Source organism: Trichosurus vulpecula, chromosome 2 (assembly GCF_011100635.1).
Source record: "Trichosurus vulpecula isolate mTriVul1 chromosome 2, mTriVul1.pri, whole genome shotgun sequence".
In the NCBI taxonomy this organism is placed as follows: Eukaryota; Metazoa; Chordata; class Mammalia; order Diprotodontia; family Phalangeridae; genus Trichosurus; species Trichosurus vulpecula.
Window position 1 is genome coordinate 32942254 of NC_050574.1, and position 12871 is coordinate 32955124.

At 51.5% G+C, this 12871-nt stretch overlaps 1 protein-coding gene across 2 annotated transcripts; it reads left to right on the top strand.

Annotated features, from left to right (window-relative positions):
• Nucleotides 1-2112: 2112 nt before the first annotated feature.
• Nucleotides 2113-5219, top strand: AURKAIP1 (aurora kinase A interacting protein 1). 2 transcript variants are annotated; one of them, XM_036745937.1, is made up of 4 exons: nucleotides 2113-2174; nucleotides 3531-3622; nucleotides 4171-4634; nucleotides 5064-5219. In XM_036745937.1, the coding sequence occupies exons 2-4, from the start codon at nucleotides 3571-3573 to the stop codon at nucleotides 5163-5165; spliced, it is 618 nt and encodes a 205-aa protein (XP_036601832.1). In that variant the 5' UTR covers nucleotides 2113-2174; nucleotides 3531-3570; the 3' UTR covers nucleotides 5166-5219. The 2 variants fall into 2 exon arrangements, with proteins under 2 accessions (XP_036601832.1, XP_036601833.1); XM_036745938.1 differs by having other exon boundaries at nucleotides 2159-2199.
• The last annotated feature ends 7652 nt before the right edge of the window (nucleotides 5220-12871 follow it).

Consider the following 12871-nt stretch of genomic DNA (forward strand, 5'->3'; position numbering starts at 1 on the left):
CCCAGAGCCTTCCAATCCCTGGCTCCATCTTTACCTTAGCTCCCTCACTCACTGTCTCTCTCACCCCACCCAGGCCTTAGTGTCCCCCAGTCCTCGTTACTTCTGGTATCCCATCAACCTCTGGGTTTATGGTACTTGAGAGATCCTTATTAAATTTTGTTTTAAAAGGAAATGTGTTATTGGTTTTTCCTGGTACAAATTGGAACTCTGAGTCAGTTCTTTCAATATTTAAAGTTTCAGGAATGTTAATAAAAGGTAATCTCCTGAGGTGGGGGTGGGCCTAGCCTGGTGCTGCCTCTTTTGCCCCGTACAAGTCAGGTGGAGATAATGCCAGACTTGGTGTCAGGAAGAACTGAGTTCAAGTCTTGCCTTAAGCACTTTACTAACTGTGTGACTCTGGGCAGGTTCTGTCTTAGTTTACTGATTTATAAAAAGGGGATAATAGTAGTACCTGCCTGACAGAATTATTGTGAAGCACATGTGAAGCTATATTTTGACATGGTCCAAGTAATCACTGGAAGGGGGTGGGGTTTGGGTCTGGGGGCTTTGCCCTGGACTGAGGTTATTTTCTAGCCCCCTTCCCTTAATACTGGATTTCCTTAGGAGTACAGACCCACACTGAGTGGTTGCTGGACTGGGCTTGGCTTGCCTCCCAGGACCAGACTGGCTAAGCCTGTGACCCTCTCCCAGATCCAAAGGCAAGACTGCTCCCTCCCTCACACCCCAAAAAGTCCCAGGAGGGGAGATGGAGTAGCTTGTTCCTCTAACACAGAGGAGGAAACTGAAGTACATCCAGAAAGTTAGTGGTGGGGCCAAGACTCAGGACTTGTGGTTTCCAGACCATGGCTTTCTCCTCCATACCAGGGGCTCCAAGCTTACACTAGTCATGGTGGGCTTTGGGCCCTGCCTCTAAGGCCTGGTTAGTAACAATTTATTAATCCCCTACATGTGTGAGGACGGCGTCCAAACTGGTCCTTCCTCTCCTTCCAGACCATCGTTACTCAGAGGTTGCCCCTTGTCCCTGTATACCTCCTCAGGTCCTTGCTCTAGCCTCAGAGTGAGCCCAAGCTGGACCCTAGCACTGGGACCATCCTCGAGCTCAGTCCCCATGTGAGCCCTGACCCTGGACCCTGAGCCTCCATCCTTGTCCCATACTGGGTCATGAACCTCAACCTGGTCTCCAGACTAGACCCCAGCCCCGGTACTTGATGTTGGCCCCAGGCCCAGCCTAACTAAGCCACAACCTTGGCATAATCCCTGATACAGCCACAGACAGACATCCTTAGCCCCGGTCCTGGTCTGAACCATGACTCTGACCCCACACTGAACCCTGCTGCCATCTTAAGACTGAGTTGCCACCTTGGCTGACCCTGTGCCCTGACCCCAGACCCTGTGTGAGATTTTCTTGTGGTCACAGGCTGAGTTCTGGCCCTGGCACTGTCCCCCAAGCTGACCCCAACCTGAACCTTGACCTCAGTCCCCAACAGAGCCTATAACCCCAGCCCTAGACTAGCCCTGACCTTGGCCCTAGATTGATTTAGCACTGAGAAGTGATCCTGACTGTGGCCATCAACTGAGCACACCTAGCCCCTGATTTCAGGTTGACACTTAACTCTGGGCACACCCCTACACTCAGCCCTGACCTTGGCAGGCTATGGGGCCAGGGAGCGGAGCTCTGGGCAGCACGTGCTGCGTGTCTCCAGGCCCGGCCGCGTGGGGGCGCTGTGCATCCCCGAGCCCTCGCCGGTCTCAGGCCCGGCCGCGTGGGGCGCTGTGCTAGGTCTCCAGTGAGAGCTCCGCATGGTGTTTCTCCAGGCCCGGCCGCGCGGGGGCGCTGTGCATCCCCGAGCCCTTGCCGGTCTCAGGCCCGGCCGCGTGGGGCGCTGTGCTGGGTCTCCAGTGAGAGCTCCGCATGGTGTTTCTCCAGGCCCGGCCGCGCGGGGGCGCTGTGCTGGGTCTCCAGTGAGAGCTCCGCATGGTGTTTCTCCAGGCCCGGCCGCGCGGGGGCGCTGTGCATTTTCTAGCCCTTGCCGCTCTCAGGCCCGGCCGCGGGGGGCGCTGCGCCATCGGTGCGGTTCATGAGAACCTTCGCGCCGCGGAACCTTTGCGCCGCAGCTTCGGCCGGCCTGTTTCCCCGAGGAACCCGGAAGTGCCTTGGAAGAGGTGGTAGGATGGTCAGTTTGCCGAGTGTGTTCCGTGGTCCGAGCCCAGTGGGGTTGTTGGGAGGGGGGCACAACCGCGAGGCGGGGGCTGGAGGTGGGAGGGACGGATTTAAGAAAGACCGAGGGGCAACCTGCGGTCGGGGTGGGGCGGTTTAGGGGCGGGGTGCCGTCGCTTTGGAGGGGTCCCCTTCCCCGCCTCCCTCTCCCTTCCTCTTCTCCCTCTTTCTCAGCTTGCCCGGATAGGGGCGGGGGGGTGGCAGAAGAAAAAGGGTGAGGGGTACCCCTGCCATCCGGGCAGACTTCCTGGAGGAGGTGGCTTTATACCCCCCTCCCCCAAACAAAAGGAAAGCCGGGGGATCAGCACCGGAAAGACGCTTGGAGATCTGGGCTGAGGCAGGCACGAAGTTTAGACCCCGGCCTCTTGTTGGGGGGAGAGGGGGAAGGGACTGACCCAAGAAGCGCCCCCCCTCCCTCCCCCCAGCCTAGACTAGGGGAAGATCTTCATCCTCCTCCTCCTCCTCCTCCTCCTCCTCCTTGTTGTTATTCATGTCTGAAGGGGTAGAGGGAGCTGGGCAGATCATGAGAATTACAAGAATCCCAATAATCGCTCCCACTTATGTAGCGCCTGCTGTGTGCCGGGCACTGTGCTAAGCGCTTTGCCATCGTTATATGAGGCCCACCCAGATGGAGTGACTTGGCCAAGGTCACACGGCTAGGTCTGGCGCCGGATTTGAACTCAAGTCTGTTCCCGAATGGAATTGGAGGGTCTGGGGATGTTTCACGGGTGGGGGGGGGGGGAGATGGGCCCCTGGCAGGAGCTGAGATCCCCTGGGGAGTGGGTTGGATGCAGGGCCAGGTCCCTTCCAACTCTAAAATTCCCCGATTTGACCGGAGGTGGCCCTTTTGCTCCAGGAAGACTGGTCCTGGCAGTCACCCCTGAGGAGGTGGCTCCTGACCTTGGGGGTCATCTAGCCCGACCTCTCCCCCCACCGAGGCTCCAAGACATTAACCGAGGCGGGTACAAGGCCGTCTAGAGAATAAGAGTTGGGCTGGACTTGAACCCAGGCCCTCTGGCTCCACCTGCATCTGCTTTCTTGGTCAGTGAGGAGCTGCCTCAGTAGCACCTGGTCCCTTCCCAGAACTCCTAGAGTCTATGGATAGGATGAGATAATGTCTGTAAAGCACCCTAAGGGGCAGGTAGGTGGGGGCTCCCCATGTTTGTGTGGTGTCCCCCCAGGATCCCAGAGGTCTTTGTGATTAGGTTCTGAGTCTTATCTGTTTAACCTCCCCCTCCCCTCAGTGCTCTGTGCAGTCACCCCAGGGTACCTTAATAAAGGTTTGATGAATGAATTAAGCCTTGTTTTGCAGCCATCCTGAGCCTCGCCCTAGAAGGACAGACCCAGATACCATGTTTCTCGCTCGAGTGACCTCTCAGTTAACTAGGGCTGTGCCCTGGGCAGGTAAGAACCTGTTTTGTGGGTGGGCTCAGGCTGCCCCTGGGCTGGCTCAGGGAATGGTACCGTAGGTGATGCCCCATGCCTCCCAAGGCTGTGCATTGGGTCTGCCCCTTCCTAGCCAACGTGAGACCCTCTGGTCGGCTTAGATGACCCGTGGGTGGAGGGAGGCAGGAGAGGGCTGCTGTTTTCTGATGCATGTTTCTGTGGCTTGGCCTTGGGGACCATCTATGTGGAAGGCTCCACACTGCATGGTGTGCTCAAGGAAGATGAACTCATGGGAGGGCCAGTAGTCTGCCAGCCCCTCCCTCCCACCCCTGAAGTGATCTCTCATTTCCAGCCTGGGCCTGGAGGCTTGGGACCGATCTGCCTCTTGGGCTACATGTAAGGTCACCCAGCAGTGGGGAGACCGCCAGTCAGTCAGTCCGTAGAATGTGCCCCTGGCTGGGTAGATGCTGAGCCCATGAAAGCCTTTTGTAAGTAGCCCTTGATCCGCAGTTGCTGCTCAGGCCTGGCCTTCCCTTCCATTGTCATCAGGCTCTCCTTCCTTGCAGGCCGGTGTTTGTCAAGGCCAGGCCCTGTGGTGCCCCCTCCAGTCTCTGTAGCCAAATGTTGCTGTTACAACACCTGGCCGGCGGGCAGAAATGGGCCGGCCCCCCAGCCCCAGGCACGGAGAGATCCGGATCTAGAGGAGATGCTTGTGCCCAGGAAGATGTCCATCAGCCCCCTGGAGACCTGGCTCACTGTTCGATACTTGTTCCCCAAGCCTGAGGCCACCATCCCTCGCCCCAGACCTGGAACGGTGAGCCTAGCCTTGCTCTATGACTGTCCCCCAAGTGAGGCCAAGGATGGAGAGGAGCTGGGGGAAGGAGGCTCCCGGGGGGCCCCCATGATGCACTGCAAGAATGTGCTGAAGATCCGCCGGCGGAAGATGAACCACCACAAGTATCGTAAGCTGGTGAAGAGGACCCGGTTCTTGCGGCGGAAGGTCCGAGAAGGGAGAATGAAGCGGAAGCAGGTAAGCCCGCAGCCCCCCAGGCCTCATCCTCTGGGATTGAATTGAAACGTGCCTGGAGCCCAGGTGAAAAAGCCTGGTTTTAGTGTCCCCAGACTTGAGTTCAGTGCTGAGCGTGGCCTTGGCCAAGCGGCTGGGCCTCACTTTCCCCATGATCTCTGAGGCCCTTTACAGGATTCCTTTCTGCCTCAATTGCCCTGCCTGCCTCTCCTTGTGATTTCCCTGGAGATTGGGCCTGGCCACTCCGGGACTAGTGTCCCAGCCACCAGTAATGGCCCTGACACAGTCCAAGGGCACCTGTCTGCAGCCGCCTGTTCGTTTGGTCTGGGATGCGATTCTGGGGTTTGGGGGCAGCAGGAGATTTTGTGTGGGTTTGATGGGGATGGGCTGCAGCTTTGCCCTCGGTCACCCTTCTCTTGCTGCCCCTCACAGATCAGGTTTGAGAAGGACTTGAAGCGTTTATGGAAGAAAGCAGGCTTGAAGCAGGCCCCTGAGGGCTGGCAGCCCCCCAAGATCTATGTGAAGAGCACCTGAGCCCCTCCTGAGTGTGTCTGCTGCAGCATTTTAATAAATCTTATAGAAACATCACCCACGCCTCCCCCCAGTGCCTACCTCCTTCTTTCCTGGGGCAGCAAGGGGAGGAGGGTGGGCTAGGGATTGTGAAGAGACCCCAGGATTCTGGGGAGCCCGGCTGGTTCACAGGGCTCAGTGGTCAGCCCCTGCTATGTCCCCAGAGGGCAGGAGGGGCAGCCCTTCCCCAGCTACCCCTGGCTGGGGTCTTAGGGAGGAGGGGATGGAGTGGTTGTAGCAGTGGGGTGACAGCCATTCACACAGTCACTTTTATAAAACATTGTCCTCACCCTGCCCCCCCATGTTCCCCGTTGTGGCAGAGGTAGTGTAAGGACTCAGAGGGATGGTACGGTTCTGTTCAGTCCTGCGGCAACTCCAGATATGAAAGTGCTCTTCACGGTGCAGATTGCCTTCTCATTGGTAACTGAAATCTTCCTTTCCCTTCCCCCCATTAGAAGGTGAGAAATATAACACCCATTACACAAACACACACACATGCATGCACACATACGCACACATGCACGCACACACATGTGCAGTCATGCCAAACACATTTTCATGGGGAACTTAAAATCTCAGAGAGCTGTCTGGGTCACTAAGTGGGGCCTATCAAGGTTTTGCTACTGCCCCATACATAAAGATTCCTGAGGGCTGCATAGTGGCTTAGTTTGCAAATCCAATATTATCTATGTTTTCTTGCATTTCTGTTTATTTTATTAACTATTTCCCATTTACATTTGAATCTGGATCGGCCCCCCTCTGGAAAGTTGTGAGCTAGGACTTTTATTGGTAAGCTCGGACTCATAAAATCAGAGGGTTTGAGGACTGACCGGAATCTGTAGCCATCAGTCCAGTCTGTACGCAAGGGTGTCTTTACTGTGACCCACCCGTCAAGCGGGCCTCCTTCATGGCCTTCGAGGAGGAAGTCCCAAGACCGCCGTTCCGCTTTTGGATACTTGTTCAAAATTAGGAGCTTTTTTTCCTTAAATTTCAATTTCCTTCCTATCTCCCAAGTCTTTTCCAAGCTAAACGTCATTTCATTTCCTTCAACTACACCTCTTCTGACATCAGCTCAAGGTCCTTTGTCGTCCTCTGGACACTCAGGCTCGTCGGTGCCCTTAGATTCTCTTCTAATAATTCTAGTGATAAACTCCTAACCCCTAGGACTGGATGGTTTTTTTCACCAACGAACTACAGAGCTGCCCTCCAACCAGGATGCAGTCATAGCGGCAGGTAAGCGCTGTTTCCCATATTCCTCAGCGTCCTCGGCCTGTTTGGGAGACTTGGAGGCTGGAGTTGTAACGATTGACTGGGAAATGCTGGTTTGATAGAAGGTTTCACCCCTTACCTCTGACTGTGGATTCCTAGTGGTTTTCTGATGAGCAAGGAAGACCACCACCTGAACCTCAGTCCCCTAACTTGACCCCTGTCATAGCATGGTAGGGCAGCCAGGTGGCACAGTGGATAGAGCACCGGACCTGAAGTCAGAAAGACTCATCTTCCTGAGTTCAAATCTGGCCTTAGAGTCATACTAGCTGTGTGGCCCTGGGCAAGTTACTTTACCCTGTTTGCCTTGGTTTCCTCATGTGTAAAATGAGCTGGAGAAGGAAATGGCAAACCATTCAAGTTTCTCAGCCAAGAAAATCCCAGATGGGGTCACGAGGTGTCACACACAGCTGTGTAACAGTTGATAGCGTGAGCAGGTGCCCAGGTGTCTCCTGTGGACAGTTTGGTGATGAGTATATGGCATTGAACATAAGTAATCGCCTCCAGTGTTGCAAAATAAGAGCCTTGTACTGTGCCTTCAACCCCGATCAGTCAATTAGCCATCAGTCAACTCATATTTATTAAGCACCTTCCAGGCACAAAGAGTCCTTGATCTCAAGAACTTGCCAGTCTAATGGATGACCCTTTGACAACCCTAGAATTTAAGAGTAAACCCTTAGAAAGGCCAAAATCTGCCCTTCTCTTGCAATATTGGGAGCACTGGGGGCTTAAGTCATCTGTCTAAGACAGGAGATGATGGAGAAACAGTTGATAAGAGTTGGATCTTTCTTCCTGGGGGCTCATGAGGTCTTCCCTATTGAGTTGGTGGCTTTTGTTAGATACAGAGACCCAGCAAAGGATGTCTGGTGTTGATGTGCTGAGGAGTAGAAGTCGGGGGGGGGGGGGGGGTGGAGATGGCGGTTCTACTGACTTCTTAAACTAAATATGGGCATTAGGAATATACCTTCCATTCCCTGGCTCCCATGATCTCTGGAGAATCATACCAGGCTCTCAAGACCAATGTGAAGTGACCTCCCTGGTCAGCTAGCACATCAGAGGCAAGACCAGAACTCAGGTTACCTGGTGCCTGGGTCTCTGCCATTTGGTCCCTCAGTCTGAGCAGGGAGGTTCTTCCTGCCCAATGGGACAGAAAGAACCAGCACATTGGTCATATCCAACAGCTTCAATGAGCTGTCTCATGATGCGGCGCACGCTCAGTCACTCTCCCATGTCCACGGTGGCTGCTCTTGGGGCTGGGAATTTTCTGAGAGTGGGAAGGCTGCAGGTTTAGGACCAGGGGACTGAGGAGAGGAAGGCTTTTGACTTCATGGGTTGTTTCCTCATGGACGTCACAAGGTGGCAGTAGACCAGCATCCTTCATCCATCTGGACCCTACCAAGAAGACCCGGCAGTGGGTGGGAATGCCAGCAGAGGCAGAGTAATCTTCCAAGGCCATCGCACCAGGGTCTGGGGCCCCAATCAGACTCCCCCAACTTGAAGAGAGTGCATCAGTGACTCAGGTGCTGCACAGAGTGTCAGAGGTTGGTGAAACATTCACTTAGAGGCAAACCCACCATGGCATTGTGGGGCACACGTCAGCTGTTCTCAAGTATTCTGTGCAGAAGAGGGACGATCCTGGAGCTGCTTGGCCCATGGGCAGAACCAGGAACAATGGGAGGAGTGGCAAAGGGGCAAATTGAAGCTTCCTAATATTGAGGCTTTCCAAGAGGGGGGGTGGGCTTGAAGACTGGAGCCTGGACTCCTCTTGTCCTGGATATTCAGAGTAGATTTCCTTTTAGATATAGTTTCACCAGGCCTCTGAGCTCCCACCAGCTCTGAGATCCTTTGGACCTTGGAGAAGAGAGTGGGAAGGACCCTGGAGCACATCAAGTTCCCAGCAAGGGAATGAGGATTCCCCACAGCGTCCCATGACAGAGCTGTGGTTCTCTAGTACTGCTACTCTCTTTAAGTCCCAGAAGAGTTTTATGTTGGTATCTGCCCTTGGGGCACACGCTGCTTAAAGGGGCTCCATGTTGAATCCTTCTAATTCATAGGATCTCTATTAAGATTTCCACCAAAAAAGCTACAGAAACATGGCCCATGTGAATGCAGCATAGTCACCCCCCCATGTGACCTGGTGCCCGTCCTTTTAAAGTCACTTCAAATCTTTATTGTGGTTGTTTGTCCATCATTCTTGAAGAGGACCCTGACATCGGGGAGGTGACCCCATGACATGCAAGTGAATTGGATTACAGTGAGGCAGGGCTGTGCAAAGTCACCAGCCTCACTCACTCTCTCCTCCGGAGCCATCTGGGTCCAGTGGTGAGATACAGGTCAGGATATCAAATCTTTGGTGGAATAAATGAATGTGTAAGTGTGTGAATGAGTAGGGAGCATGTTAAAGCACTTACTATGTGCTTCTGGCTAGGCATAATAATAGGCCAGGCCCTCAAGAAGCTCACATTCTAATGGGTCTGTGGTTTTGGGTGTGTCTCACCAAAAATGAGGGGGCAGCCTATGAGTCAGAAAGACCTGAGTTCAAGTTCTATCTTGGTCGATTTCAGTGATCCAGGGAGCCCCATTACCTTTAAGGTATAGAGGAGACAAAGGTTCATCTACATTGGTAGAGGGAGCCTCCTCACTTGGATTTCTCTAACCAGTGAAATCACAGGACTAAACCAGGAGAAAAAAAAACTACCACCACCATGTTTAAAAACAAAAATATCTATTCTTACCCATTTTAACTTGAAGTATATATTCATAGGACCCTTTCTCTCTCTCTCTTTTTTTTTTTTTGGGCAAGGCAGTTGGGATGAAGTGACTTGCCCAGGGTCACACAGCTAGTAGTGTTCTATCCACTGCCCCCACCTAGCTGCCCCTACCCCTTCTCATTTTACAGATGAAGAACCTGAGGGCTAGGGAGGTTCACTAATACAGGATCGCATAGTTAAATGTCAGTGATAGGTCCTCAGATTCTGGAGGCAGTGGTCTTGGGGGCAGCTAGGGGGCACAGTGGATAGAGCATGGGGCGTAGAGTCAGGAAGACCCGAATTCAAATTCTACCTCTGACACATATAGCTGTGTAACTCTGGCAAAACATTTAACCTCTGTATGCCTCAGTTTCCTCAACTGTAAAATTAGGATAATAATATTACCTACCTCCCAGGCTTGCTGTAAGATCAAATAAAGTGCTTAGCACAGTACGGGGCACATAGTAAGTACTTCATAAATGTTAGCTATTAATGTCACCATCATTACCTTAAGCCAGCGCTGGATTCAAAGTCAGAAGATCCGATTTAGTTCCATAAGCATTTGTGAAGCCTCTGGTCTATACAAGCCACTCCACCAAGTGCCGAGGAAACAGAAAAATGGCCCAAAACCTTGCCATCAAGGACCTTAAATTCCACTTGGAAGGGGGTATATGAAAACTACACATATAACTACAGAGAATAATGAACAGGGACAAAGAATAAATAGGGAAATGTTGGGAGAGAGAAAATATTCAGTGCAAGTATGAGGGCAGGCGTTTTGGAAGAGGTGGCACTGAAGAAAAAGGCCTTGAAGAAAGAGGAGGATTCAGAAAGGCTCTTAGGTTTACATTCAGAGCTGGGAGGGGCCTTAGGGTCCATCAAACACAGCCCTCTCACTTTATAGATGAGGAACCTGAGACCGGTACTGGAGATGGGACTTGCCAAGGTCACACAGCTAGTAAGTATCTCAGTTAGGATTTGAACTCAGGGCTTCCTAAGTCCAGTGCCCTATCCACCATGCCATACTTCCCTTCACAATTGAGAGGAAAGACGATGTGGGGGACAGCCAGTGTAAGGGTCTGGTGATGGGAGATGTAGTAACTTTTGTGATGAACTTCAAGTAAGCCCAGTTTGTAGATATAATTGGGGGCTGGGAAAGTAACATGTAAGAAATCTGGAAAAGCAGGAAGGAGGGAGATTGGGAGGAACTTTAAGTGTCAAATCAAATATTTTATATTTGATCCTGGAAGTGACAGAGAGTCGCAGGAACTTACTGAGTTAAGGGTGTGACACTGTCAGACCTGTGCTTGAGGAAGGTGACTTTGAAATCCAAGCAGAGGATGGACTGCAGTAGGGAAAGACTTGGGGTGGGGGGACTCACCAGCAGGCTACTGAAATAGCGCATTCATGAGGTAAGGAGGGAGAACAGTTTCTTTAATAACAAGGTTATAAGGACAAACGTCTGAAAGACGAATACAATGGCCAACCACAATCTTGAGGAATTGCGATGAAACACGCCACGCACATCCTGATAAAGAAGTGATGAGCTCAGAGTGCAGATGGAGGAATTTTTTTGAAATGGCCAATATGAGAATATGTTTTACTTGAAAAAAATATATATATATCAGAGGTGTAACAGGGTTGGTTTTTTCTCTCAGTGAGGGGTGGGAAGGAGAGAATGCAAACCTGAAAATAAGATAAAACTTAATTTTTCAAAAATTGTTTTAAGTGGTGATGAGGCCCTGGACTGGACGGGAGAATGTTGTGGAGGTAGAAGTAATTGTCAGAAGTAGAAAAGTTCTGAAGAGAAGAGATTTGGGGCAGGGGGAAGATTTTGAGTTCTATTTTGGAAATACTGAGTTTAAGGTGTCTATGGACCATCCTGTCAAAATGTCCAAAAGGTAGTCGTTGATGAAGAATTGGTGCTCAGGAGGGAGATGAGGGCTGGGTATGTAGATCTGGAAACCATCAGCATAGCGATTATTGAACTCAGCGATAAGGTCACTGCGAGGAAGGGTGTGGAGACAGAAGAGACTAGGACCCAGAATGGAGCCTCAGGAGACACCCATGGTTAGGCTTGAAATGGATGAAAATCCATCAAAGGAGAGAAGGTCAGACAGGTAGGGGGAGAACAAGGAGAGAGAAAGTCAGTGTCACAAAAATCTGAAGAGGGAGAAGGTGACCCACAGAGCCAAAGGCTGCAGAGAAGTCAGGAAAAATGAGGAACAGGGGAAAAAGCCGTTGGATTTGGCAATCAAGAGATCGTTGGTAACTTTGAAGAGAACAATTTCACTTGAATAGTGAGGTCTGAAGCCAGATGGCAGAGGGTTAGAAGAATGAGAAAGGAGGGTGTGGAGATGCAGACAGCTGTTACAAATTTATGTGAGAAGGGGAGATATATAGGACAACAGTGGCATGTGAGGAATTAGGGTTTTTTGAGGACAGGAAAGACTATGTCTGGAGTCAGCAGATAGGGAAATATTGGATTGGAGAGCGGGGGGCGGAGTGACAGGAGGGGCATTCTGATGAAGAAGACAGGAGGGGATTGCATCAAGGGGATGTGTAGGGGGCTGGCATTGGCATCTCTTCACCAGATGCTGGAGTGAAGGAAGAACGAGTGGGAGTGATATTAGAGTAATGGGAGATGGAGAGAAGGGGAGAAAAGGAAATTCGTTTGCCTCTTTTTATTTTATTTTATTTTATTCTTTAGTGAAGTAGAAAGAATTGAGAAGATGGGATATTTAAGGGAACACTGACATGTATGAACTCGTTTGGCATGATGGTAGAAGTTGGCGTGAAGGAAGACTGTGAGCCAGACATCAAACCTCTCTGAGGAAGAAAGGACAACATTGTGGGAGCCTGTAGATGACGGCCACCAGGATCTGGATTGAGTGATAAATGTGAAGAGTGTGGACCTCATAGGAAGAGAGGCTTCTTCCCAGTGGAGGGAGAGTCTGGGAGTGACAATGAGGAGTGATTTGTCTTCTGACTGTCACCTCAATCACTAAGTCAGGAGTATGATAGAAAGTGTAGCTAGTGCTAGAGAGGGTGGCCAGGATGCGATGTTATGGGGGGAGCCAGGGCACTGTGAGAGCAAGGAGAATGGCAGGTGAGAAGAAATTTGTTAATTATGGAATAAGTATTCTAGAGGGTGTGGTGGAAGGGGCCAGCGGATCTGGGTTAGAACCTGGGATGGGGAGGGAGAATGAGTAGGTGGGGATGAGGAAGCAGATTCCTGGCCTTATAGAGGGGTGGTTTATTCTTCAGTCGTCTGGGGCTCAGTATTAATGGAAAGGGCAGCTAGGTGGCTCAGTGCATAGAATGCTGGGCTCAAGAGTCAGGAAGACCTGAGTTCACATCTGGCCTCAGACACTTACTAGCTACGTGACTCTGGGCAAGTCATTTAACCCTGTTTGCCTCAGTTTCCTCATCCGTAAAATGAGCTGGAAAAGGAAATGACAAACCAGTACAGCATCTGCCAAGAAATGGGGTCATAAAAAGTTGGACGTGACTAAAACAACAAAGTTAATGTGGAAAGTGTAAGGGGTTGGGACTATGGCAACCACTGGAGAAAGAATCCAAGTAGATTATCAGTGGATAGGAGTGAGGGGAGAAATGACAGGTGATCAGAAGTCTCAATGGCATCCTTCCAGG

Excerpts from the sequence above, each read along its gene's own strand:
- AURKAIP1 (XM_036745937.1), top strand. The coding sequence starts at position 3,571 with ATGTTTCTCGCTCGAGTGACCTCTCAGTTAACTAGGGCTGTGCCCTGG. Across the intron at positions 3,623-4,170 it reads TAGGGCTGTGCCCTGGGCAG|GCCGGTGTTTGTCAAGGCCA; the intron begins GTAAGAACCTGT and ends CCTTCCTTGCAG. Across the intron at positions 4,635-5,063 it reads GGAGAATGAAGCGGAAGCAG|ATCAGGTTTGAGAAGGACTT; the intron begins GTAAGCCCGCAG and ends TGCCCCTCACAG.